This window comes from Watersipora subatra, chromosome 3 (assembly GCF_963576615.1).
Source record: "Watersipora subatra chromosome 3, tzWatSuba1.1, whole genome shotgun sequence".
NCBI lineage: Eukaryota > Metazoa > Bryozoa > Gymnolaemata > Cheilostomatida > Watersiporidae > Watersipora > Watersipora subatra.
The window spans coordinates 17,849,886-17,874,969 of NC_088710.1; the positions used below are offsets into that span (position 1 = coordinate 17,849,886).

Sequence of the window (25,084 nt, forward strand, 5' to 3'; positions counted from 1 at the left end):
GATCATCTGTTCAACGAACGGCGCGTGTATAGTCTATATGCGATATCCGCGATTGCAGTTTGTTTAGAATAAAAAATAGGAATGGGACTTTTTGTTCCTTCATCATTTTTCTACTGTGTATCTACTGCAGCATTCAGTTGATTTTCATGATTATCGTCACTATTAACAGACTGGAAGTTCACTACAGCCATAATCTTAAAAAAACTAACTTGACCGTGCTGCTCTTGCTATAAGAAAAGAAAACGATAACTTTTGCTTTGATTTTTCTATTGATCTATTATCTTATCTATGATTATTTTTTATGATTTATATAATATTCATAATGCATATTATACAAAATAATAATATAACTGCCTATAGAATAAATGATGTAACTAATATAATTTGTAGAAAATTCCAAATGATAACCGAGATTGATGATTGATTTAATTGATTCCATTTATTAGCTATAGTTAAAAAAAATCTGAACAACGCTAAAGATGAGTCTGAATAGGGAAGCTAAGTAGGAGAACAACAAAACTGAGCTGAACTAGCAAGATAGCGAAATGTTGCGAAATAATAGATGCGTGTAATTATTTTATGCTAAAACTAATCTACACGTCAGAGGGACTGGTTCGGAATTCTAGGAGCGATGATTGTTAGGCCCAATTTGATTGTTCTATACTTCCAGGGATTAAACCAATTAAAACGCCGTGATTGTTATAGGAGAGCACATTAGTTGGCTTAATTGACCAATGACACACAAGTCGATTTCATACGTCATATATTGATGATTACCAAAACACTTTTGTTTTTTGGTAGAACTGTGTTTGGCTGGCTATATCTCAGCTTCTGGTTGGTCAATCTCCTTGATTCTTTTTTTAGAACATCAGTCAACACCTCAAGATGAATAATAAAGCATAATAATATTATGCTTTCTCTATTCTTTAAACAAAATCATATTTGGTTGGGCACCGGGCTGCTTCTGCAAAGTCAGAGAATTCAACAAACCCAATCATAGAGCCGTGAACTCGAAACTACCAGTCATACACATATCAGACATGCTGATTTCAAATATGCTCTCATAGTTTGTGTGTGCGTGTAATAGTTTACCCCTAGTAACTGTTCAACATCGTAATCGTCTCCCCACACTGCTTAATTTGATCCCAGACAAATTGACAAGTAACTAGCCAACCGCAACTATGAGGATAGCTTGATCATTGGTTTTGGTGTTCTGTCAAGATGATTGATGGAAGCGGCAACAAAAGACATTGGTGATCTTTTTCTGGCTCTGATTAAAGATGATATTTAAACAAAATCATATTTGTTTGGGCACCGGGGCTGCTCTGCAAAATCAGAATTCACAAGTTAAAAATGACTAAAACTATAGCCTTGGACAAAATCGTATATTTTTTGAGCACTGAAATTATTTGTGAGATAAAAGTATTTTATCGTACTATCAACTATATCGAGATCAATGGTCAACTCGAGATGGTCAACGGTCGAGATCAACTCTTCTTCTATACAGTATAGATTTTACAATAACAATATTTTTATAATAACAGTCTGCCGATTTACACTACAGTCATACCAAACGTTGAAATTAAAAAGTTGAAGGTTCATTGCAAAGCAGACAAGAGGTGACTGCAAGTATCTATACATGTACATTACAAAAGCTGACAATGGTATGTGAAAGCTTGCTGTATCAATGTTGGCAATTGCGTACTAGCAACATATTGTATTTTGTTCTATCCTATCATGCCTTCGTTATTTGTGATCAATCATCATCGACATCACTTTCTAATTCTGGCTCCTCAAACTCTACATTATCATCTACATCTGGCTGGTCAATCTGAATTAGCAAGCAATCTCTGATTTTGGAAACAAGCTCCTTGGTCAACCAAGACTTATCCTGCACTGTTTCTAACTTATCATTGATGTATTCAATGAGGTTGTCTCTCTCTGTAAGTAGTACTTCTACTTCTTCATAACATCAATTGATCTTATAATAATAGCTAACAACTAATAGAGAAGAATAAGCAGGTTGCCAAAGCAATATGGAGAAAAAACAATGGAGGAAACTGCAATAGAACACCTCATCTCTCCTGTTGTAAAAAGTACAAGTTTTTTAGGAAAGGGAATGACTTTCAAGTTGTATGAAGTTTATTTTCTATGAGAACTGCTGGCCACCCTTAGGTCCTTCCAAAATTATGCACTTTTCAAACTCACCGATGGTGAAGATCCACTGCTGCTAGCAATCCTGGACTGATTTCGAGTGTTGAAACCCTCCAAGGAAAATATAGGGTGTCCTGGACTTGGAGAAGTTCCTTCTTGCTTACTTTCTTTCCTTTCTTTCTACCTGTTCAAAATGATGAGATGATATTTCAACAACTACGATCATAATCATTCTGACCCATCATATATAAATATAAGTACGTTGTACTAACTAGCTAATTTTCCTTAAAACTCAAACATTTTGATATAAAATTTAACACAATGATTACCTGACAGATACTTGTCCACCTCACTTTCAAACTGCCCTTTGACTTTGGTCAACATGTCGCGGTGTCTCTTTCTGATCTTGGAAGAATCTGAAACAATAACAATATCCATAGCTTAAGTTGAGAGTAAAAACAGTTTTTCAAAGCAGCCATTGGAGTTGTCTGTAGATCCAGCAGAAGCTTTGACCGGGGAAGCTAAGGTTATATTTCAGCTCCTCATGATAATAATCTTTAGTAAAACATTGTGAAGTTGCTTGGGTCAGTTGTTCTTTGGCCAAAGAATTTGTTTCTGCCGTTGTTCCAGGCTTTAAAGTGATGTTTGGGCCGGAAATATTTTTTTGTAGATTCACTGCTGCACATGACGGAAGTCTAGTCCTTTGAGAAAGTGGAGTTATTGGCTAACTTTTTGAACTAAACATGGCTTGAGACCTACCCTCACAGTCAAGGGTAGGCAGCTCAACATACCGTAAAACCTCTAATTGAACGTCATGGCGCTCTATTTTCCAACTCTTCTTTCAAGGTGGCGGTCAATTGGAGGCGGCATTCTAATATAGGCTGGCGGTGTATGTTTCAAATGGCTCGTCAAAATTTTCGGAAGGCAAATTTAGCACTAGTACGGGCGAAACAAATGTCGCCTATATTTTGCTCTCTTTTTCCAGTGTAGCGATATTAAACCTTTTGGATGCAATAAATCTGCTAACTTGCCTCTAACTTGTCACAGATCGCTTAATAAATGTACTTCGAGAACATACAAAACTAACTTTTTACGTGCAATAGAAGTGGAGTTACGAGCATTGATCTATCGTAAGCCGTGTTAAGATAGCTGCAAGGACGCTATTAATTAAATAACATGCTATAGACCTGCTTAGTTATAAATTATTCAATAACAATCTATTAAATGATACAAATATTTATGAACAAGTGACATAAACATTGAAACATAATTATACTTATATTACAAGCAGAAACAAAAATTAACGTTTTTAACACAAAAATATTTCCATCGTTTGCTCGGATAGCTGCGTTCTGATTGTTGCTTTTGATGGAACGAACGTCTTTTAGTTGTCCAATACCTTCTACAATATCTTCTGACCTCAACTCTTCTTTTGCACTGCTGAACTAGTCGATACTAACATCCCAGCAACTTTTTATCATATTTTTAGCGCCCTGCATTAAGTACGAACACAACGCGTAAAATTTGCTTAGTAAACATAACCTTAGATCGAAGTAGCTCGGCCGCATCAAACAAGGAACCACTATTAGCTTGAGACAGTAATTATTTCTATAGCGTTGCATTGAAAGTTCATCTACTATTGTAAATTTAAGCCGTTTTATATGTAGGCTTCTTCGAAGTAGAAAGAACGCGTTAAAGATGTAGTTGCGTCAAAATTTAAGTTGATCTTAAAAGAAAGCATTTTTTTTCTCTATCAGTTGATATGTTGTTTGTTGTGTTACGCGATCGCATTGCCAAGATATTTGAAGATTAAAACCGAAAAAATCTGATCACCGTAAAAACGCTCAGGCCACAAAAACGTGCCCAGCCTCGCCAACAATGATGTCACGCGTTTGGCAACCTCTCTCTATCTCTCGTATTCACATCGGCTATTTGCGATAAAAGTCTAGTCTTACGCGGCTCTATTGGCATATATCTTATTTTGTATTTGCTCGTGTTAGCTAGAATAAAATTTTAAATCCTGCTACAGATGCATTATTATGGATGTTTAAAAGGCCTCAAATAACGAAAATTGAAAGTTTGTTCTACTCACTTTCTCCAAATCTTGTGTAAACATTTGGGTACCGACTACCAATTCTACCGGTCTACGGTAATTCTGTCTAGTCACTTTATGCAGAACGCGGTCTTTGTATCAGCACAGTTCTGCAGCTACCCATATAAACGATATACAGCCTCCCATAAGCCCCGCCCACATTATGTCGCCTATTACCTATGTACTAGTTTCTTACTACTAGCAAGCCACCTCTTTGAAAAGAATATAGACAGGGATAGAGTTTTAAGGATGAGAAGTCTGCTGCAAACTGGATTTGAACTCACATTCTCCAGTTCTGCGGACACCCATATACCATATCCGATTCACTACAATATTCTGCAAATCATGTTTTGCATTATCTTTTCAACAATATTATTTTATTATATATTTTTTACAAGCAAAAATATTTTCATCTCGGCATAAAGCTTTTATTAAAAATATTCATCAAGTCGTGGCCACTCACATAGTATTAGCTGATACAATAAGACAAATTCATCTACTGCAACAAACTCAAACAAAACATCATCCAGCACGCATTCAAGTCTTGCTTTCTCCTTTATAGCAGTTTCCACACTGACAAAGCTTCTTCGGCTGGTGGGACGACATAAACATTCTGTAATAAGTAAAACAAGTAAATGTAAACAAAGTAGATGCAATAAATATGTCATTCATAAATATGTCATTCTAAAGCGTATCTATTGACAGCTTCCAAATTGGGAGTTAAATAGATTGCGAGTGTAATTTTAAAAACGAATAAACATTTAATAAAGGCACAAGTACGCCAAGCCAACGATTCGAAGCTTTGGTTCTGGAAATTAAAGATTTGCAATGATCAATCGATTTTACCCACTTCCTACGTGTGAAAATAATTTGTAATCATGACTCTAATTTACCAAAGAAAATTCGAAAAAATATTATAGCTAGGTAAAACGGCAGATAAGCTATGAAACGATGATTGGAGATAGCAAAGAATTATCATTTTATTAATTAGTATATGTATTTATGACTATAAAAAATATTACATTTACTAAAGTATAGAAGACTCTAAGTTAATTTACCTCCATTCTGTCTTCTTCTGCAGCAAAACGCTGCTGACGCCTGTCAGCTTTGGCCATAGGCTGTCTACTCTAATCTTTTACTAAACGTTGCTCAGATAACTCTGAGTAGCGGTCGCTCGAACTTGAAGCCATTTTAAAACTATGTATAACTTAGTAATTGTTGAAACGCGTTGAATCAGTAACGATGAGCATGAATTCTCTAGCGATGAGAATCTTCGAGATCACAGACAACGCGTTTTACGAGTGATAACATTTATTACGGTCTATATAAAAATTTCGCGATCGTGATTGGCTAACGAAGCGACCTCATATTTATCGCTCGTGGTTTCGTTTCAGAAAACAAGCTAGTGACGTCACGAAATTGGCACCCGCTGGAACGTGAGCTTTTTAAAAGAGGGCCTCATTCAAACGCATATATCTCTGGACAGGGTTGGTCTACAAAGACAAAAATGGCATCAAATTGTAGCTGATGTTTTAGCCTTTTATGGGTCCTAATTTCATTTTTGACGCAACTACATCTTTAAACAGATAGCTACTACTAGCCGGAGATCGTTATTGATTATTTCTATGGTGTCGTGTTCAAAGTTTTAACAGAAAAATTCACGAAAAGCTTTGAAATTAAATAATGAGAGAATTAATCATTATTGATACAAACGATTAATTATTAATACATTTTTGTGGACACTTTTCTACTGATCAGTTAATATTATGGGCTCGTGAAGATCAAATAAGGTCAAAGTGGTGGTCAAATGGAGGTGGCGTTCAATTGAAGAGTGGCGGTCTATTTTTCAATCTTTTTCTCAGGGTGACGGTCAATTGGAGATGACGTTCAAATATAGGTGGCGTTCAAATAGAGGCAGCTTTCAATTAGAGGTTTTACGGCAACTTATGAAAAATGTTGAATATCAGTTTGCATGTGTACCATTGATTTCAATGGATTAAAACTTCTGTCAAAAAGTACATTATTACCTTGGTCACTCAATATACTTGATGCTAATCTTTTGTAGCGACAGGCAAGCCCCTCCATCTTCCGCTCCTGTGGTGTTATATCGCCTAGAAAAGAATACCAAAAATAAACTAATTTACATTTCAATCGGTAGAAAAACTACAAAAAAGCAAAATAATTATTTTTGCTGTACTGGGACTGAACACTGGATTTTTTGGTTTTCTGTACTGCGAACCCTGAACTAATGCAACCAATTAGACCGTATTGCAAATGCCAACATAGTTATTACCTTCTCCAATCTTGGAATATTCCTCTCCTAGCTGTTCAATCTGAGCCTCACTCTTCTTCAAGTCTCCACACATCACCACAAACTGCTCCTCCATTTCCTTAATTTCTCTCTTCATCTACAAAATACAAGTATTGATTGAACCTTCCCATTGGTTAGCCTGATTGAGTTATGAGTCCAGATGCAAGCTTCTGCCGATCATGCCTGGCATCAGGGTAATTAGTTCTGTTTCCTCGGATGAAGATATGGTTCACAGCAATTATTTCAATCAGTAACAAACTCAGATACGGAACTTCTTCCATTTATCATTTTCTAGACATGAAATAGAAGTGTTAGTAACCAATACTCTTCTTTAGAAGCAAAGCTCATACCACAAATTCTGTTTACCAAATTACCAAGTCTCAAATGAAATACACCTTGTTACCTTGCTCAACTGTGCTGCAATCCACACTGGAAGTTCCAAAAGCTTGCGGCTATTCCAGAACTTAGCACTCTGAGTTATCCTCTCCCTACGCACTATTGCAGACAATGAAAAAATAGGTATCCAAACATACACCACAGCATCATAACAACAGAAATGGGTCTCAGTTTGCATGTATTGAGAGGTCAAGCAGTTCATTGTCTAATTACTCGGTCTATTGAGAGAAGTTGCTGGCCTCCGTCCCCCTATTCCAGTCTCACCCGCAGTCAATGTTATACATCAGTGTGGGTCAAAATTGATAATCACAAGAGACCCAGACACCTGACCAGACACAATTCATAGACACACGAAAATCTGCTATCGAAGTGACATGATGCTTACTCTCACATCGGTAAGATTCAGGTCAACCATCATCCACAATTAACCATAATCTTATGCCAAAACAACACCCACCTCACTTTGAGTCAACCAAAATGGCATTTCTCAAATGTGTGACAGAGAAAAGGTGCACACCTCTGGTATTTAGGGCAGTAATTGTTAGTTTGACATTTGAGTTGCCTGAATTTGTCACTTATATTATGGGTTGAGTTAGACAATATAAAGTCCCTTGCCTGATAATATAGCTTGTCTGGGAATGTTGAGTGGGTGAATGGTTGGTGAAACCCATGTCGGACAATGGTCAGTGCTAGCAATGCCAACTGTTTAAATAACTTATGCGGAATTCATCAAATGGTCAGTCATGGGATGCTACAAAACGCACCTGCAGAATGAGAGTTTCGAGTGACAGGACCTAAACGTGAGAGGTAACTGTTAGCTTGTTCACAGGTTTCTCCAGTTGAGCGACCAGCTCTCTTTACCACTTTACCACTCCATTTCATCTGAAAATACAATTGTTATAAAAATGTTATTCACTAACTGACATCGCTAAGGCCTGAGCCAACCACTGTGGGGGGGGGGGGGGGTGGGAGAGAGTCTGGTGGCATTGTAACATGTGTTGAAGTGAAAGTGGTTTTCCGCTTTGCCTGTGCCAAAATCTTACATAAGTAGTTTATTTATGACTAAGCAAAAAAGAACTTTTTTCATGCAGGTTTTTGGAAGCACTGTACAAATGTCTGAATATTTTTTCTAAGTTATCTACTAAATTTAGAAATCAGGATTTCCTACTTGAGGGTAAACTTAAAATTATGCCAACAAGGGCTTTGGCAAAACTTGATGAATTATTGCTATATTCTACCGTATAACAACAATAATCACCTGACATGACCACTTGTGTGATTTAGCATGCATTACGGATAACATTGGAGTTTGCTTTTTGGCTGTTTCCCCATCAAACTTCTGGAGCCAGGGGTAATACCTACACGCAACATCATAGGCAAAGAACTGTGCTGTTGGAAACTGTTTCTAGAGAACAAAGTAAAAACAATTAATTGCACCATGAACCATAAGATATTTCATGTTTAAAGCAAAAGGTTAGGAAAATGACAGTTCCCTCAAGTACGCCTGGCTTAGATTTCACAACAAAATTTTTTTTTTATGATCATGGCATGTTAAACTTATGATTTGCAGCGTTAGGAGAGAGTTCTGTTTACATATAGATGAAATACAAACTGATACCTGAAGTATATATGGATACTGGAATATCTCTCCTCTCTTAATGTCCAGTCCTTTCAGAATAAACACGTGTCGACATGTTGCTAGCATGAGACCGGTCTCATCTTTAGAAGAATGGGCCTTTCCCCCGACTTGAGCATTTTTCAATTTTGTCTTCCCACGTGAATCGTCAACAACCTTTCAAGAAAAACGTGATTGATGTGCTTATTTACAGTAGGAGGCCTGGAAGGAACACACCGATTATTAAAAATTTTGGTATCTGAAAATGATTGTATCAAAATTAGGAATAACTGTGTGCTCTTTCACAATCTATTACCAATTTTAGATCAAATCCCAATGTCTTGTGTTGTACATTCATATGAAAGATACAATCAACTCAAATTTCAATATGCAATTTGCATCGTCAGTGGTGCTAAGAAATTGTAGGCGGGTTCATTCATCCGTAGCCTTGCTGAAACATCCGGCAATGGTGACCAGTAATACAATACATTGTTAAAGTTCAATTGAAACACGCCATACCGGTAGAGCTTTAACTTATCTTGGGAGGGAGATTCAAAACTCAACAAATTATTGCTGTAAATATTGGGTATGCTGCTAGCAGTTTATGCATAACATCTATACCAATGCAACACCACAGGCCTTCTGCTATGTAATCCAACTAACAGCTAAATATTTGTGCAGCCAAATAGTCTAACACATCTAGAATGTGACTTGACTGTTGCAATTGGGATGAACTATCTTTTATGGTACTCATGAGACAGAAAGTTAGTGCTCAGTGTGAAACAAATGGAGCAATCAAATTTGAATTCACCTCTTGAACAGCTGTGCCTGATTTACTGCCTCTGAGTTTATCAACCTCTCTGTCAACATAAGTAGAGTCTAATATGAGCTCAGACTTATAATCAATCTCAGTCCACCTAAAAATTATAAATAACACTGCTTATAGGTGCTACTTGAAAGACAATCACCAGCGCCATACATCAATATTCTTTGGAAATTCGGGCAGTATAGGATTACTTACCCTCCTGCTTTCTTATAGCGGTATAGCTTAGAGTTACCATCAACGTTAATGGTGTGTGGCTTTGTGTTACAGGCTGGACACTGTAGAAGATTATGTTCCTCACTCATTGCTAGTTCCTCCACCCTCTTCCACTCCCTCATGACACAATTGATAATTTCAGGTCTTACGTTGTACATCTGTAAATAAATATGAAGTGCAAAATACATTGTGATCATCACCAATGTTAATATTAGTTTGAAGCTCTAAGACTACCCCAAATAGCTCAGAAATTGCCAGAAGTGTAATAATATCATAGTTTAGGTAGTATTTAGGTGAGTTATACATCTTTTGCTTTACATCATTTATTAAAAATCAGAAGCTGTGAGACAAACTCCTCATCTGATATTTTGGAAAAAAGCTGTACGCGTTATTGAGGGTTCATATTAGCTTGTGTACCAAATGTGAAAATGCTTCCCTTCCCAATTGAAAGCGTTTTGGGGTACACCCTTTGCAAATACTGGCATCATGCGCTTGGTTAGAGATTTATAACTGATAAGTAAACAGACATTCATTTTCAAAACTATACACACTTAGTAAATGAAGCAGTGAGGTTGTTTGTGATCAAGAGTTTAATTAGCGTGCGAAGTTTACTACACACCTACACACAAAAACGATCCATGAACCAGCAAATTACTCACATACCTGAAAACTCTTCTTCGTGTTGAAGTTAACTGCGCTGGCTATAGTTGCGTAACTCACTAAAGCATTGAAGTTAGTCATAGCAGACAACAAATTCAAAACTTCAAATGAGAAGAAAACAAATTTGTCAGGAGATAAAGGAAACAATCCGAGGCGCATTAACTGTATTGGATCTTCCCTGATTCCGCATGTCAGACAAACATAACAGGATGGATGCCGGAAACCTAAAATCAGAATGTATTGCCTATTTTTAGAAGGAAGACTTGGATATTATTTGGTTGGTCACAATTATACCCATGACCTGTCATTCAATTGATAAAAAAGAAAGATGAAAGGAACAAAAACTGTGTGGTAAAACATGACACGACTAAACAAATATCATACTTTGAGGCTTGTGACTCTCGGAGCATCAAAAACTCTGGTATGTGGATTGACTGGGCCGGCCGTTAACCACAATCAAAAGACACCTGGCAATATACTATGTATCCACAAGAGGCTGTGGCATGGAGAGGAGTCCAACCCTCACTATTATGAATGTTGATGCCTTTTGGCCAGCAAGATCATAAAGCCCTGATGGTCCATACTTCAAACCACACACTTTACAAGGATGTTTGTTAACACAATCGATTATGCAGTTTGGGTTTTGTCACTCCGCAGCCAACTGCGACAAGCCATTGTCCTGCACATAGATATAGTAAACCCTAGATTGGCGAATAGCTATCATTACAATGAAGCAAAAGTGAGGCCTATAATTGGCTGTTGTTTTCACGACGTTACGTCGTAGTGATGTGCATCACAGCATCGAAGCCTTCAATTGAGCAATAAGTTTAGTGGTGGAAGCATGTTTGACATGCTAGTTTTAAAGTCATAAACGTAACAATAAGACCAAATTCTTAGTGAAATGTCATCAGAAGAGACCACAACACCCTAGGTATATCCTGAATTGCCCATGACAAGACAGAACATCAACTCAAAACAAGAAGTTCTCAACAATATCATTAGCTATCTATGCCGATTAAAGACACCAAGCTGAAAGCTGCTAGTGGAAAATAATAGGAAAATCATCATCATTTCGTCATTGGTTTTGAGTCAGCAGCCAAATCTGCACATGGCATTGCCCAATATCTTTTCAGCAACTACCCTCACATCAGCTACTTCCTAACCTTTAAGATCAACCAGGATCACATTGAGACTCTGTTTTCCACAATAGGATCTAAGGGTGGCTATAACATTAACCCGGATGTGCAGAGCTTTAGATCTGCACTTCGAGCACTGTTCATAAAAGCAGATATCACACCAAGTCCCAATGTTAACTGCATTGATCTGGATGTGAGCAGGGCTGAAAAAACTGGCCAACTACTACTACATTCTCTGGCTAGAAAGAAAAAGAAAGAAGAGTCAAAAGCTGAGGAAGGTGAAGATGAGGAGTTCGGTGATGAGGATTTTTTTCTAACTCAAATGTGACGAGTGTATCAAGTTCTTGACCGATGTAGAAGTAGTAGGAAGTAGAAATAGTGATGACATAACCCTAATCTCAGTTAAAAACAGAGGAGGATTGGTGACCAGATTGATAGGCCGAATATGAATTGCTGCAGAAAAGTGCCTACGTTCACACAAGGAGAGCTATGGTATCACACAGAGAGCTTTTAAACAAGTAACATCACAGACAATAACATATATGTCTTATTACATAACCTCAATCAAGGTTTCACATGTACAGTGCATGCCAACAGTCTACTCAAAACTATAGTAAATCGCTATACTAAAATCAGAATACACTATGCCGCTTCAAAGCAGGAATCTAGTTCAACCAACCTTAGACAAAAACTATCTCGTCTAGTTATTTTCAGTCATGTCTAATGGGTGTTTGATACAGTGGTCCAGCTTTACTGCTTCTAAATATCATTTGATTCATTAGTTTGTTATTAGTTTAATTTCTATTTGGTCACTCTTTGTATTATCAAAGATATAGAAGCTTCTAAATCATTGGTATTATTCATTACCATGTGTGTAAGATTCTTGCCTCTCTCATCCAAAGTCATTACAGTCATACTTTGACTTATGAGCTTAATGCATTCAGAGACTGAGCTTGTATGTCAATTTACTCACATGTTGGTGCAATTTATTTATATATAGAACAATTAAACATATGTGACCCAGGCAGTCAGAATGTACAATCGTGCTAAAACCACATTTTTGAGTTAATTAAAGAATTGAAATCAGCAAATTCTGAGGATTTTAATGCATTTAAAATTTTTTAAATCGGATTATATATGCCCAGGTTATGCAAGATTTAGTGGAAAAAGTCTCATGATGAACTAAAACTGTTGTTTTGAGTTTAAGCAGGATAAAGTTGGTGATTCATGAACTGTAAATCATGGTATTTGTTTACAAATCAAAATGCCATAGCAACCGACCACTTAATCTCAACCTATATTGATGAAACCTGGCATTATCTACAATAAAACCCTGAAAAAGATGATGGTTGCATTTTTATTCTAATTCGATTGACGGTTGACCTCCCAGAGGTCATGGTAAGGTTAACAATATGTGTGGCTAAAAGCTCACCGTCCTGGAGTTTTCCATTAAAAGGGTATGCTTCAAACTGGGCACTTCCCATCAAGCTATATTGCTATGACTGCATATAATGACAGTCCAACAACTTGACAAAGTGTTGGAAGTGCATTCAGATTTGTCCACCGATACAGAAGGTCATGGTAAGGTCAAGGAAAAGTGACAACAGGGGGCATCAGGATGCGGAAATATCAACCCATCAAGTGACCATTCAATCTAGAGCTCTTTTTATGTAGTTTAACACTCACACAGTGTAGCACGAGTACGCTGGAGAGATTTATTGTAGTGCATTGGAGGGGTTTGTTTATTATGCTAGTGGCAATTTGTCCCAACACAACCATATTCAATGTTTCCTTCGGTAATTCTTGATACACAGTTCTAATGAGGCTTAATTGTTCAGACGACATAAAACTAGCGCATAATTCTCTACATTTGCACCCACTTATTAGTTTGATGTCAACAGCTAGAATAAGAATGTTATCAGGCTGATCTTTGATAGGCGGTAATTTGATTTAATTCATTAGGATGACCGTTATTACTCGCATTATCGTTAGCAGCCTCATATTGCGTATGAAGCTGCATTTCTAAGGTTGCCATATTGTCACAACCCTCCCTCATCATCGCTTTCACTATGATCTGAGGCAGCTGACTCAGATTCTAAGTAGAAATACTCATCTAAATTAATAGCAGCAACGAGCAGTAATTTTTGCGATGGTTCTATTTTGTTTTAGCCTGAAGCATCAAAACAGGAAATAGCCACATACATGCGCGCACCCGTAGTTAGAGCCAATATTTATGATCTTGGGTTATGAAAATTCCATAGCAACCACCGATATGGGTATAGTTAAATGGCAATTATGGCTTTTTGATTGGTCAGACACCAAAATAAACAAGACCACGTGAAAGAGCAGGGTTTAATGCACTATAAACCACTGTTTACTAAAATAGTGACGGTGAATCATACAATAGGGTAAAGCACACTTATCGTGCTATTGTGAACAATCTAATTACCGCACGATTGTACATTCTGACGGCAGGGGTCACATATATTGATTGGTTTCCATACTCTAAAAATGCAAATAAACACTCAAAACAATATATTGTAACAGAAAGAAGATGTTGGTTATTGTCCTAACTTACCACATGCTTTCAAAAAGCAACAAATAAAAAATAATGCAAGGAAATGTGATTAATTAAAATGTAAAATGAAATACATACAATAGCAGCTAACGCTAGCATTTGCCAGAGAGGGAGAGATAAGTTATCCTTCATTACAACAGTTGACTTTGATAAATTTGGATTTTATCCAAGTCTTAAAAGACAAACTTAAAAGCAAACTTTAATCTTCAACTTAACGTAATCAAAATTTCTTCGGCGTTCATAGTTTTAAGTTTCTCACTGGTTAGTTAATTTTTCTTTTGTTTCGCTCTCACGACCAGCTGGCCGTTTTAAGAGAAACCTATATAAGGACGTTTGCCTTTGTCGCCCTTTCAACATGTTGCGATCAGGACGAACACAGGTGTCGTCACCAAGGGTTAATGCACGACCACTAGCTAACTTGTCCGAATGTCTATTTTTTATAGTCTCGATAAATAGCACCGGTTTTTTTATGTAGCATCGTTTCAGTTACGCAGTCACCGGCCAATTGTTTGTCTTTTATTCAAAGCCTGAGCAGTCTCTCCATCAGCGGTCGTGAAGATCGCTGCGTCGTTTAGAAACTATGGTTAGTCCTTTTGCAAACTAAATGCCTTGAATACAATCCTTGTGTTTGATAATTGTGGATGTATTTCTGTCATATTGCTGAGCTAGCTCAATCACGCATACATATTTTGCATATTTTTCAATAATTTTCCGTTTAATATCAATTGTTATCATTCGCTTTTTCTTTGCATTATCTATCCTTTTACTGGCAAACTTTCGGTCTACGCACGGTACTTTTAATTCACATAATTCTGCACTGAAAATCGCGCACAAAAAACATGGTACAAAAGTATAATCTGAGCAGTTGAAAAATACAGAGAGATGCTGTTCTCATAAAACACCTCCGACATACTTGGCAACTGACTCATGTGCTCCTATCTCAAACATGGCTCGTATGTTAGTGCTAAAACTTGCTTAAAAGCTGGCTCGTACCTCAAGTTTCTCGTACGTTAGGGCACTCGTAAGTTGAAGTATTACTGTATATAAGTTTTACACATTTTCAATAAAGTATGCAGTCTTAGATGCACAAACTATGGAAAAATTGAGCAGTTTTTAGTGCTAATTCAATAGGAGTTAATAGATCAGCTGATTCGCTTTGCACATCACCATGACGTTGCGTCATGCTAATTATAGGCCTCACTTGTTTTGATTATTCGCATATCTAGGGTTTACTATATCTATGGTCCTGCATCAAAACCAGTATAAACTCAACTAACCCTGATTAATTATGTATATCTCTTGTTCATATGATTCACTCTCTGTCCCTAGACAATCCCGGCACTCGGTGCTTGAATAATATGCTGCTCTTTGACCTAGGAGAAGCAATTATTAAGTAAATTAAAGCACAATAAATACAACATCAATTGTTGGCGAACTATCCTAATGGCTTGAGCTTTTGATCTTAAGCCGCCAAATGTTGTGTTAACAAGTCATAGGAGCGAGAATTTTAAGCATCCAAATCAATGTTCTGCCAAGTTCTGACAAATAGCAAAAAATCTACCTAAATCATGTACTGCAGTTAATATAGCCATTCCGTCTTGAAACAAACTGAACAATCTATCTCTGACCAAGCCCCATTCCTCCTCACTGATTTCTATAAATGTCCTTCTTGTCCTTCTTGGCTCAGATTCTATATTCTCTGAAAAGGAAAACAATTTCACATTGAACTCAAAAGAGTCAAAATACCATTGGGGTACATATCACATTATCCCGCAAACTCATTTGGCTATGGTGGTAGCTAAAGTGCTATAGTAGCCGGGCAAGGCTCGGGCAATAATCATGCTGCTGATGAATTCAGGAAAATACAACATTGGCTGTTTGATACCAGAAACAGGATTTCAATCATAAAGAGTTTCACTTGCTGATTGCTGTGTAGCTTCAATGTGAGTTAGAGTATATCATTGCCATCAGTCAACTACAGTTCTTTACTATCCTGGTAAGCAAACATATCTCATAACTTGCTAGCTGGTCTTGCAGTTTAATAACTCTGTTTATAACAAGCTTAGCTAGTTAATCACCTCCTATATTATAATAATGCACATCTAGGCCTTTGAGGAAGTTGCCATATAATGCATTTTACAAGTAGGTTTTGGATTTTTAGCCAGAGAGGGTGGGTAGGAAAATAAGCCTATCCACCTTAAGTCATTCAGTAAATTCCATGATTGTATTGAAATAAACAAAAGGCCTTTGCTTTGGGCTATGGTGACTATTTATGCCATGCTGATGGCTTCCAGTGGGTTGAGTGAAAACATTGCTGTTTAAACCATGATCCATGGAAGTCGTTTCATTGTAATGAACATGAAAGTTGTAAGCACCCCACTCAGTATGGGCATGGCATAATAGTTACTGTTGTGTGCAGTTATATTTTTCTTGTGGGGTTGGGGTGTTATAAAGTGAATGTCAGGATATACCTATGCCTACCAATCACACTATTTACATCTGATAGAGTTAACAACATGCATGCCTTTCACCATGCTACTAATACTAACCAGACACTAAGCTGACGTATTGTGAGTAGTCTACACGTACTTCCGGAGATACTTGTCTGCCTGCTGGTCTGTGAAGGTATTCTAAAATATGGTCACAGAGTGGTATGATTGCACCAGCGCATGGTTAGTTACATAGAATTGCCTCATATACTGCACAATTTATAAGGAAAGCGGAGCAACTCATTCAATACCCTGAGTAAAGAGTCACATTTAGTTATGAATATCGGAGCATAGCAATGAGACATAAATTGTGAATGCGACCATGCTGCATTTTTTATTGTTACTGAGTTGCACTAAAAAGGTTTCCAATCCCCCAACTTTTCCGATGTCTGAATTGCTTGAATAAAAACAATGATAACTGAGTATGACTTAATTATTGAGTTTACCACAAGGATCTTGCTTGTTGCTCAAGGAGTGCGAAGAGCTAGGAGCTTCCTGGGTGGCATCAATATCGATACATGTGTTCTTTTGGCTTGTGGCACTCTCTATATTGACACCATCCATATGTGCTGAAACATGAAACAAGTGGGTAAAAAGAGAAAACATTGCGGTAAGTGAAAAGCCGAATACCGCCATTGAAAATCTTGCACTTCACCTAAAGCATCTTAGACTCTATCCGGCTGATTTACACTTTTATGAACTAAAACAGCACTAACCATTTTCAGTTTTATTGCCTAGTTCTTGCTGTACTGTCGCCAGATAATCACAATATCCTGTATTATCTTTGCTGCGCTTTGACTCTTGCTTAGCAATGCATGTTTTCAAATAGCCCTGATAGTCTTCAGCTGGACGTTTAGTCGCCTGCTCTTTAAGACAGACATCAAGATACTGATCATAGTTAGCCATGCTAAAACAATCAAAATACACATGATAAATACACAAATCGTGCCTTTACCCCCATTGACTACCCAACACAGGCCAGCTGGATGATGACCCTTTGGCTCATTTTGGAGTTGGATAGTGGGCACCATCAACTCCACACGTTTCAAGTCTGAGGCTTAGACTACACAAATATACATGTATGAACTTCAAATGAATAAATTTTCTGGTTGAAGGATATCAACTAGATATAGTGTAAAACATGTAAGCACTCCTTTAGAAACTAACACATTAAGAGTAGGGGATTGCGTGAGTGAATGCATAGAGTAACATGTAGTGAAATAGTTATTACTATTATTTCATATTGATTATTTACGATTATTTCTCTAAATATTTTTTTATATTTTTAATATACAGTATTCATTTAATATTTCATTTGAGGATTATTTATATATAATCACTGGCCTGAACTTGGGAAAGTTATATAATTAATTTATTTATACTTACTTATACTCTACTGTATGTTACTAACTTTATTTATAAATAACCTTTGTTTGTTTAACCTTATTTTTCTCTATCAGACACCAAACAAGTAAAAGGAGTTAGTTATGTTAATATCCCTAACTAACTACTACTAAACTTTACATTAAATTTATTGTTTTTTATTAATTAATAAAAAAACGAATTATGTCAATAACATACAGTAAAGGTTCGTATGAAAAATTAATTACTGATTAATTACTAAAATGAAAATAAACCATTACGATACATCACTTCATTCAACACAAGCCTGCCTGCCCAAGGCCGTCCTTTGATTGATTTGTTACATTTACGAATATTTTTAATTAATTAAAACCGAAATTTAAATCTTTAAGTAGAATTTATTTTATGAGCAACTTCACGGTTTAATCTCTACCTTTAAATGTTGTAGTTTCGATGTCCAGCTCAAATGTGATGTGCAAAAGTTACAAATAATTATTCGTTTATTACACATCACAACCTCACCAGTCCAGCGAGAATTCAATTACTATAAAAAGATTGAATGCAACTCGCTAGAATAGAACAAAACAGCATGATCAGCAAAATACCATAGAAACAAAGTTGGCATAAAGAAGAAAAAGAGAAGATAACTCTCATTAACAATTAGCTGGTTTCAGCGATGATTCAATATTACTACGTATACTAGTATGAAGTAGTATTCAGTTCTCATTACTACGGCCACGGTAGTATCAGCGATTGAATATTACCGTATTGTTAGTATTCAAAACTACGACACAGGTAGTAAACGCTGCCGTATGAGCTGCATATTATGTATTCTCAATTTGGTTGGTTGATATTGTGGCAGCTTTACAGTTTGTCCCTGTTATTGCGCAATTCCTATATCATTACAGATCTACAAAACAAAATGAAAAGTGTTTTTAAAGACTCATACCATGTATATATAATATTTTAGTATACATACATTCATCGTTAATGCTTTTTATATTGAACCGTGTACTTTATTATGCAAGTGAAAACGCAATTAGTCAGTAGTCTTTTATAAGGTATGACTGACACATACGTATTCTAATCAAACATGAAGCACACCTCTGGTTACAATACCACTCAAATGCTAACCTTCTAATGTAATTCACAGCCATCTGAATATTCTGGGGGGGGGGGTGAGGCATTGATGATGATTTGCTTGGCTCTTTTCCATATCGTGGCCTGATAGGCAGCCCTAGATATATGAAGATTTAACTCATCTAGTGTAGGTGTTAGGTTTGATTGTGATGTGCGAGACAGTGAGCAGAAGATCTTATACCAGGCTTCATTGGCGGAATTTGTCTCTTTATCACCACCAACTTCAAAATCTGTTCCCAATAATTTCAGTGTGTTACAGAATTCAGGATTATTTTTTAGCAGCTAAAAAAAAAGCTATCTTTCCTTTGGAATAGGATGCGCTTACACTGTCGCATCCACTTTGAGCATGGAACCAGAGCAGTGCTTTCCATCTTTTGGGTGTGATGACTGTAGACAGACAGCCTATGTTTACATATCTCAACTGCTCCTTATCACGGCAGTAAATGAGTATCTGAGATGGCAGCTCATTCACTAGAGATAGACAGCCTAGGAAAACATCTGTGTCCTGGCACTTGACTAGAACTTTTGAGCTGGGTCATTATCTTTGCGATATATGATAACATGCGCGTAACTGCCTCTTGGTGTTCTGATGTCAAACTATCTATTTGGCTTACAGCAATTGATCTATCAAGGTCATAGCTGATCATGTGGCATTCTTGAGAAAAAGCTGTTACAAGATTTAGTTTCTGCTTTACAGTTGACTCGCTCCATGTATCCTTCAAAAAGTTCCCAAGGCAGTCTTGTTCAGACCATTTTGGCACTCGTTAGTTCTACACCAGGGATAAACACAGCAACCTTCTGCTTTCCTTTCACACTTCTACAACTTCTCTCACCTCCATTAATGCTGATATCAGGGTATGTGTCACAAACAAAATCCACATGACATGTGTCATACATGTACATGCTTGCAATACTAACTAGCTGTTGCAAAAGCTGACTTGCAACCATGCCAAAAGTTGGAGGAGCTTTCAGGTTCTGAATTTTGGCCATAAAATCAACCACAAAAAGGTTAAAGACTGGTAGCTGATTCTGGTTAACATAGATTGATGGTTCATCATATGCATCTTTCTCAACAGCAGACATCAGAGCCGACTTAGCAGTCTTCAGTATAGAGCCATCAGAGTTAGCCAGGGATCCGCTGAGGTTGCCAAGAGAGAATGATAACACTTTTCTCAAATCCAAGTTATGCTGTTGGCTGACCACGAACAAATTCTCAAACAGTCTGTGCAAACACTCTAGGACTTTTCTTTTGGTTTCATCTTAGGTGATGGTAATGCGGTGAAGGTTTTGAGCTTGTCTGACTTGATGGTTGCATTGAAAGCAAGTACTTGGGTGCTTAAGCTCTTCTGGACAAATTCTGAAAGCGGTTTCTCTTCTATCACATTTGCATTTCTAGATCCTGCTTCACTTCAATGGAGGCCTTTGCACCACTTGTAAAATGCACTAGCTTCGTGGTTTGAAACGCAAATGGATTTATTCTTGCTGTTATGAGTCTCTCATAACTTCCCTCATTTCCTCATCAGCCTTCCATGCCTTTTCACGCATCTCATAACTTGCCGCATCCAAACCACTAAGCACAAGCATCTTCTTCATATCTGTATGTACAGCTGCTCATTTCGGGTGAAATAGAGTCCAGTGCTGAGAGGTCGATGGCTTTGTTGTAAACCCTATGATTCCACTGTAAGACTGAGTCTCTTTTAACTGTTTGCTCAATAGATTGATCACAAGCGATAAAATTGAATGGACAGTGATGTCGTGATTGATAAGCAAAATAACCCTTCTTCATGAGAGCCTCGTATACCTTGCTATGCGATACTTTCAGATAAGCCATCTCTGCATAGTACTGTTGTATTACACAGATGAAGAGGATGGCTTGGATTATAAAGAGAGCGATATAAGATCGTTTTTTTTAAATTTTATATTCAACCGAAAATGCATGGTAATCTCCAGACATGAATATAATGTGGTCGTTAAATGCAAAAATGTCTACTCTTAATGAAAACATAAATATAAGAAGAAAACTCGCACTTGTACTAATATCATTACAACATCCCTTCACAAGCTCAAAAGCTGGCATATCTAGATAATGATCTACTAAGATAAATTGGCACATAAAACCTGTGACAACCACATAAGCTATTGTAAATTTGTATGGGTAAATGCAACGCAAGTAAACAACAAGAATATTTGTCAAGAGTAAGGTACGTAATAATATGCAATAGTGATTGTCTAGAGTTCATAGTTTGTTGCTCAGCGATATGATGTAGCAGCATGTCGCAGTATGGTAGTTACCATACTCTTAAGCTTATGCCTCATATTTATCTGGCTGTTGCCTGCGCCGCATACTCATCCTCGGGGTTGCCGTCGTAGCTGATCTGACATTAACTCTGCGTCTTTCTGCATTTACAGTAGAGTCATTAACTGAGATTACTGCTGACCTGTTTCGTACCAAGTGCTGACCATTATCTCCCTCTATGATAACTTTTCGATCGCCATCTTGGTTAGCTCTGACTACTGTGCCCTCCTGGCTACTATCTCTCACCATAACACGATCTCCACCACACACTGCTGGAGGATCTTTTACCTTGGGATTGATATCGTGGTTCATCTTCATTCTCTCTTTGTAAAGCTCAGTCTTGGCTTTAAACTTCGCATGATTGGGTAGCTTTGGCATTAGACTATCAGGATGTGCTGCCACAGTTGTCTTCAGCATCCGTCCCTTAAGCAATTCAGCGGGAGAGTATACTCCTAACTGTGGTGATGCTCTGTAGGCAAGGAGAGCTATATATGGACTTTTCTCCTTACTGAGCAAGGATTTGACTGTTGCAACCGATCTCTCAGCTGCACCGTTGCCGCGAGCATACTTCAGGCTACTTGTGACATGAGTGAATCCATATGTTTTTGCAAATTTCTGAAAGTCCTCAGATAAATACTGCGGTCCGTTGTCAGACACTAAACAATCTGGAATACTGTGCCCGGAAAATAGTTTTCATGTGGGATATGACATTCTTTGATGTAATATCTCTACCTAGTAAAGCTATCTCAGGGTATCTTGAATAATAATCTGTCACTATCAGGTAGTTGTTTCTCTCTAGTTGAAACAAGTCAGTGCCTAACATTTGCCAAGGGCAATCAGGGGTAGCGGAAGGTTTCAGGGGTTTGTATGATATATTCAATTCTCTCTTACACACTTTACAATTAGCTATTCGTACCTCGATTGCATTTGCCATAGACGGCCACCACAAACTGTTTCTAGCCCTTGCTTGGCATTTAGTAGTGCCTAAATGTCCCTTGTGTATATCCTCAAAAACCTGACTTCTCTGGAATAGGGGAACCACCAACCTCATGCCTAGCATCAGTAGTCCCTTGTTCATAGTCAGTAGTCCTCGCCTTTCAAAGTACGGCCTCAGGATTGTGTCCATGGATAAAAGGTAAACTGGCCAACCCTGTTCAACATAATTAATAACCTGTCCCAAGGTTTCATCTTTTTTTTGTTCCACTTTGAATTTCTCCAATCTGTCGCAGCTTCCATTCCAATGCAGACTCTCTCGTACATAGCTCTCAATCACTTCTACTTGTACTATATCACACTGTTCTGGTTCCCTAGTGTTATATCGTGATAGTGCATCTGCTGCCTTGTTGTCAGTTCCACTCACATATTTGATGTCATGGTAGAAACTCTGTAGTCGCAATTTAAAGCCTTGAATTCTGGGAGGCAGCTTATCTAGAAACTGATTACCGAACAAGGGAATGAGGGCCTTGTGATCTGTTTCAATCGTTACATCTTTCATTACTAAGATATATTGAGAACATTTCTCCATTGCCCAGCACACTCCTAGCGCCTCATTTTCTATTGCTGCATAACTTTGCTCAGTTTCACTAAAGGATCTACTAGCAGCCGCCACTAGCTTGCGGGTACCGTCACCTTGAAGTTGACTCAGAGTAGCTCCTAGTTCTTGAATGCTGGCGTCTGTGGCCACAAATGTGGGCTTTTCTGTACTGTATGGAGCAAGGATGCTTGGTTTGCTAAACAGCTCTTTGAGTACTTGAAATGCACTCTCCTGCGCATAACCCCAGTCTCATTCAATACCTGTCTTCAGCAAAGCCTTCAGAGGAGCACTTTTCTCAGCCAGCTTCTCTGAGAGGCATGCATATTGATTTGCAAGACCAAGGAAACTTCTTACAGCTGTCATGGAAATGGGTGTGGGAAAGTCTTGTATTCCTTGTATTCGCAGTCCAGCGCTTATACCCTCCTTGGATATGATATACCCAAGAAACTCCACACTTTTTTGACCAAACTTAAATTTTGACTTGTTCAGTGTCATACCAGCCGTCTTGATTGCGGCCAGGACCAGCTCCAAACTTTTGTCATGTTTCTCTTCCGTTTCTCCAAATACACATACATCGTCCATATGAACTATCACTCCTTCAATCTCATTCAGTATTCTATTCATTTCTGCTGAAAATACTTCGGGAGCACTACAAAGGCCTTGGGGAAGTCTTCCATACATGTATCTTCCCTTATGAGTCAAAAAAGTAGTCAACTTTTTTTACTCTTGACTTGAGTGGTATTTGAAAGAATCCACTGTAAGCATCAATTTTTGAAAACTTTACACCGTTTCCCAGACTAGCAAGACTGATCTCTACAGTGGCCATTGGATGAATTTCCTTCATCACATATTTGTTGAGTTGGGTGAAGTCTGCATAAATTCTAACTTTGCCAATTACTGAAGCTTTGGCTTGATTATCCCGCAACTCCCAACATTTTACAATTACAATAGCTCAATGTTTTTGATACTGCTCGCTAAAAATAAATTATTACTTCGTAATTATTTTCATAAATTATTCGTAACCTATATTCGTAATTGGTCAGTCAGCTAGGAATCTGCTGATTGATGACACTTGAGCTTGTTTCATTAGAATGATAATAAACTTGGGTGACTAGGTAGCAGTGCAATTAGAGGGAGTATACTTTTGCGATACTCATCACTTTTGTGATTTGAGCACTCTGGTGCCAGCACATTGACTTTCTTAAAGTCTGTAAGGCAACCTAATTGTTTCATGGCAGGAAGTCAACTCTCATTGGTAATGGGATTTGTGTCCCTTGCCAAAGCTCTGAGCTGCTCTAATGAGGCTTCAATAGCCGAAACAGTACTGTCTGTAGCATGAGTATATGCTCCCTTACTTCGGTTTGGTTGAGCACTTTGTGAGAGGTGCGGCACTATTAGCCTTTGTGCAAAGTTCATCACTTTTGTGATTTGAGCACTCTGGTGCCAGCACATTTACTTTCTTAAAGTCTGCGAGGCAACCTAGTTGTTTCATGGCAGGAAGTCAACTCTCATTGGTAATGGGATTTGCGTCCCTTGCCAAAGCTCTGAGCTGCACTGATGAGGCTTCAATAGCCGAAACAGTACTGTCTGTAGCATGGGAATATATATATGTATATATATATATGTATATATATATATATAAAATTGTTTCCTCACCCTGGATACCCCGCATGGGTGGTAAATTCTGCTCTAACTCGGGTCTCTTACCAGAGACCTGGGAGTTTGAGAACTCGCCTCAAGATCTTAGCTGTTCCCAATAGCGCACTTTTCTGCAACTCACCTGAGTTGATTGCTGTTGGTATTTGGGCAAGCCACATTTTATGCGCCGGTGTTATTGCGCCCAGTGCCCCAATGACTACTGGGATTACAGTTGTTCTTACATTCCAGCATTTTTCAATTTCTTCTCCAAGAGGGAGATATTTCTCTACCTTTTCTTTTTCTTTGCTGGCTATATTGTAGTCATTGGGTACTGCTATATATATTATAGTAGCCCTCTTGTTCTCCTTGTCTACCACCATTATATCTGGTTGGTTTGCTAGGACTTGCTTGTCAGTCCGGATGTAGAAGTCCTAAAGGATCTTAGCGCGGTCATTTTCATTGACTTTACCAGGAGCTTCCCACCAGTGTTGTGGTTTATTAAGGCCATATTCATCACATAGACTTCCATACATAACACCTGCAACGTGATTATGCCGCTCAGTGTATGCGTTCCCTGCTAGCTGCTTGCATCCACTGATGATGTGTTGGATGGTCTCAGGCGTATCTTTGCACAGTCTGCATCT

The 25,084-nt window shown here is 37.8% G+C and overlaps 1 protein-coding gene across 1 annotated transcript; it reads right to left on the minus strand.

Annotated features, from left to right (window-relative positions):
- Positions 1 to 1,756: 1,756 nt before the first annotated feature.
- LOC137390403 (uncharacterized) lies at positions 1,757 to 18,377 on the minus strand. The gene is made up of 18 exons (XM_068076735.1): positions 18,266 to 18,377; positions 17,187 to 17,377; positions 16,917 to 17,039; positions 16,531 to 16,611; positions 15,543 to 15,680; positions 15,259 to 15,354; positions 10,271 to 10,491; positions 9,590 to 9,765; positions 9,380 to 9,485; positions 8,572 to 8,745; positions 8,212 to 8,358; positions 7,718 to 7,835; positions 6,961 to 7,052; positions 6,540 to 6,654; positions 6,274 to 6,357; positions 2,484 to 2,570; positions 2,209 to 2,338; positions 1,757 to 1,850 (listed from the first exon to the last, which is right to left on the minus strand). Exons 2-18 carry the CDS (start codon positions 17,374 to 17,376, stop codon positions 1,757 to 1,759), a joined length of 2,172 nt encoding a protein of 723 aa, XP_067932836.1. The 5' UTR covers position 17,377; positions 18,266 to 18,377.
- Positions 18,378 to 25,084: the final 6,707 nt, after the last annotated feature.

Excerpts from the sequence above, each read along its gene's own strand:
- LOC137390403 (XM_068076735.1), bottom strand. The coding sequence starts at position 17,376 with ATGGCTAACTATGATCAGTATCTTGATGTCTGTCTTAAAGAGCAGGCG. Across the intron at positions 16,612-16,916 it reads CAACAAGCAAGATCCTTGTG|AATACCTTCACAGACCAGCA; the intron begins GTAAACTCAATA and ends ACCATATTTTAG. Across the intron at positions 2,339-2,483 it reads GGTGGACAAGTATCTGTCAG|GTAGAAAGAAAGGAAAGAAA; the intron begins GTAATCATTGTG and ends CATTTTGAACAG.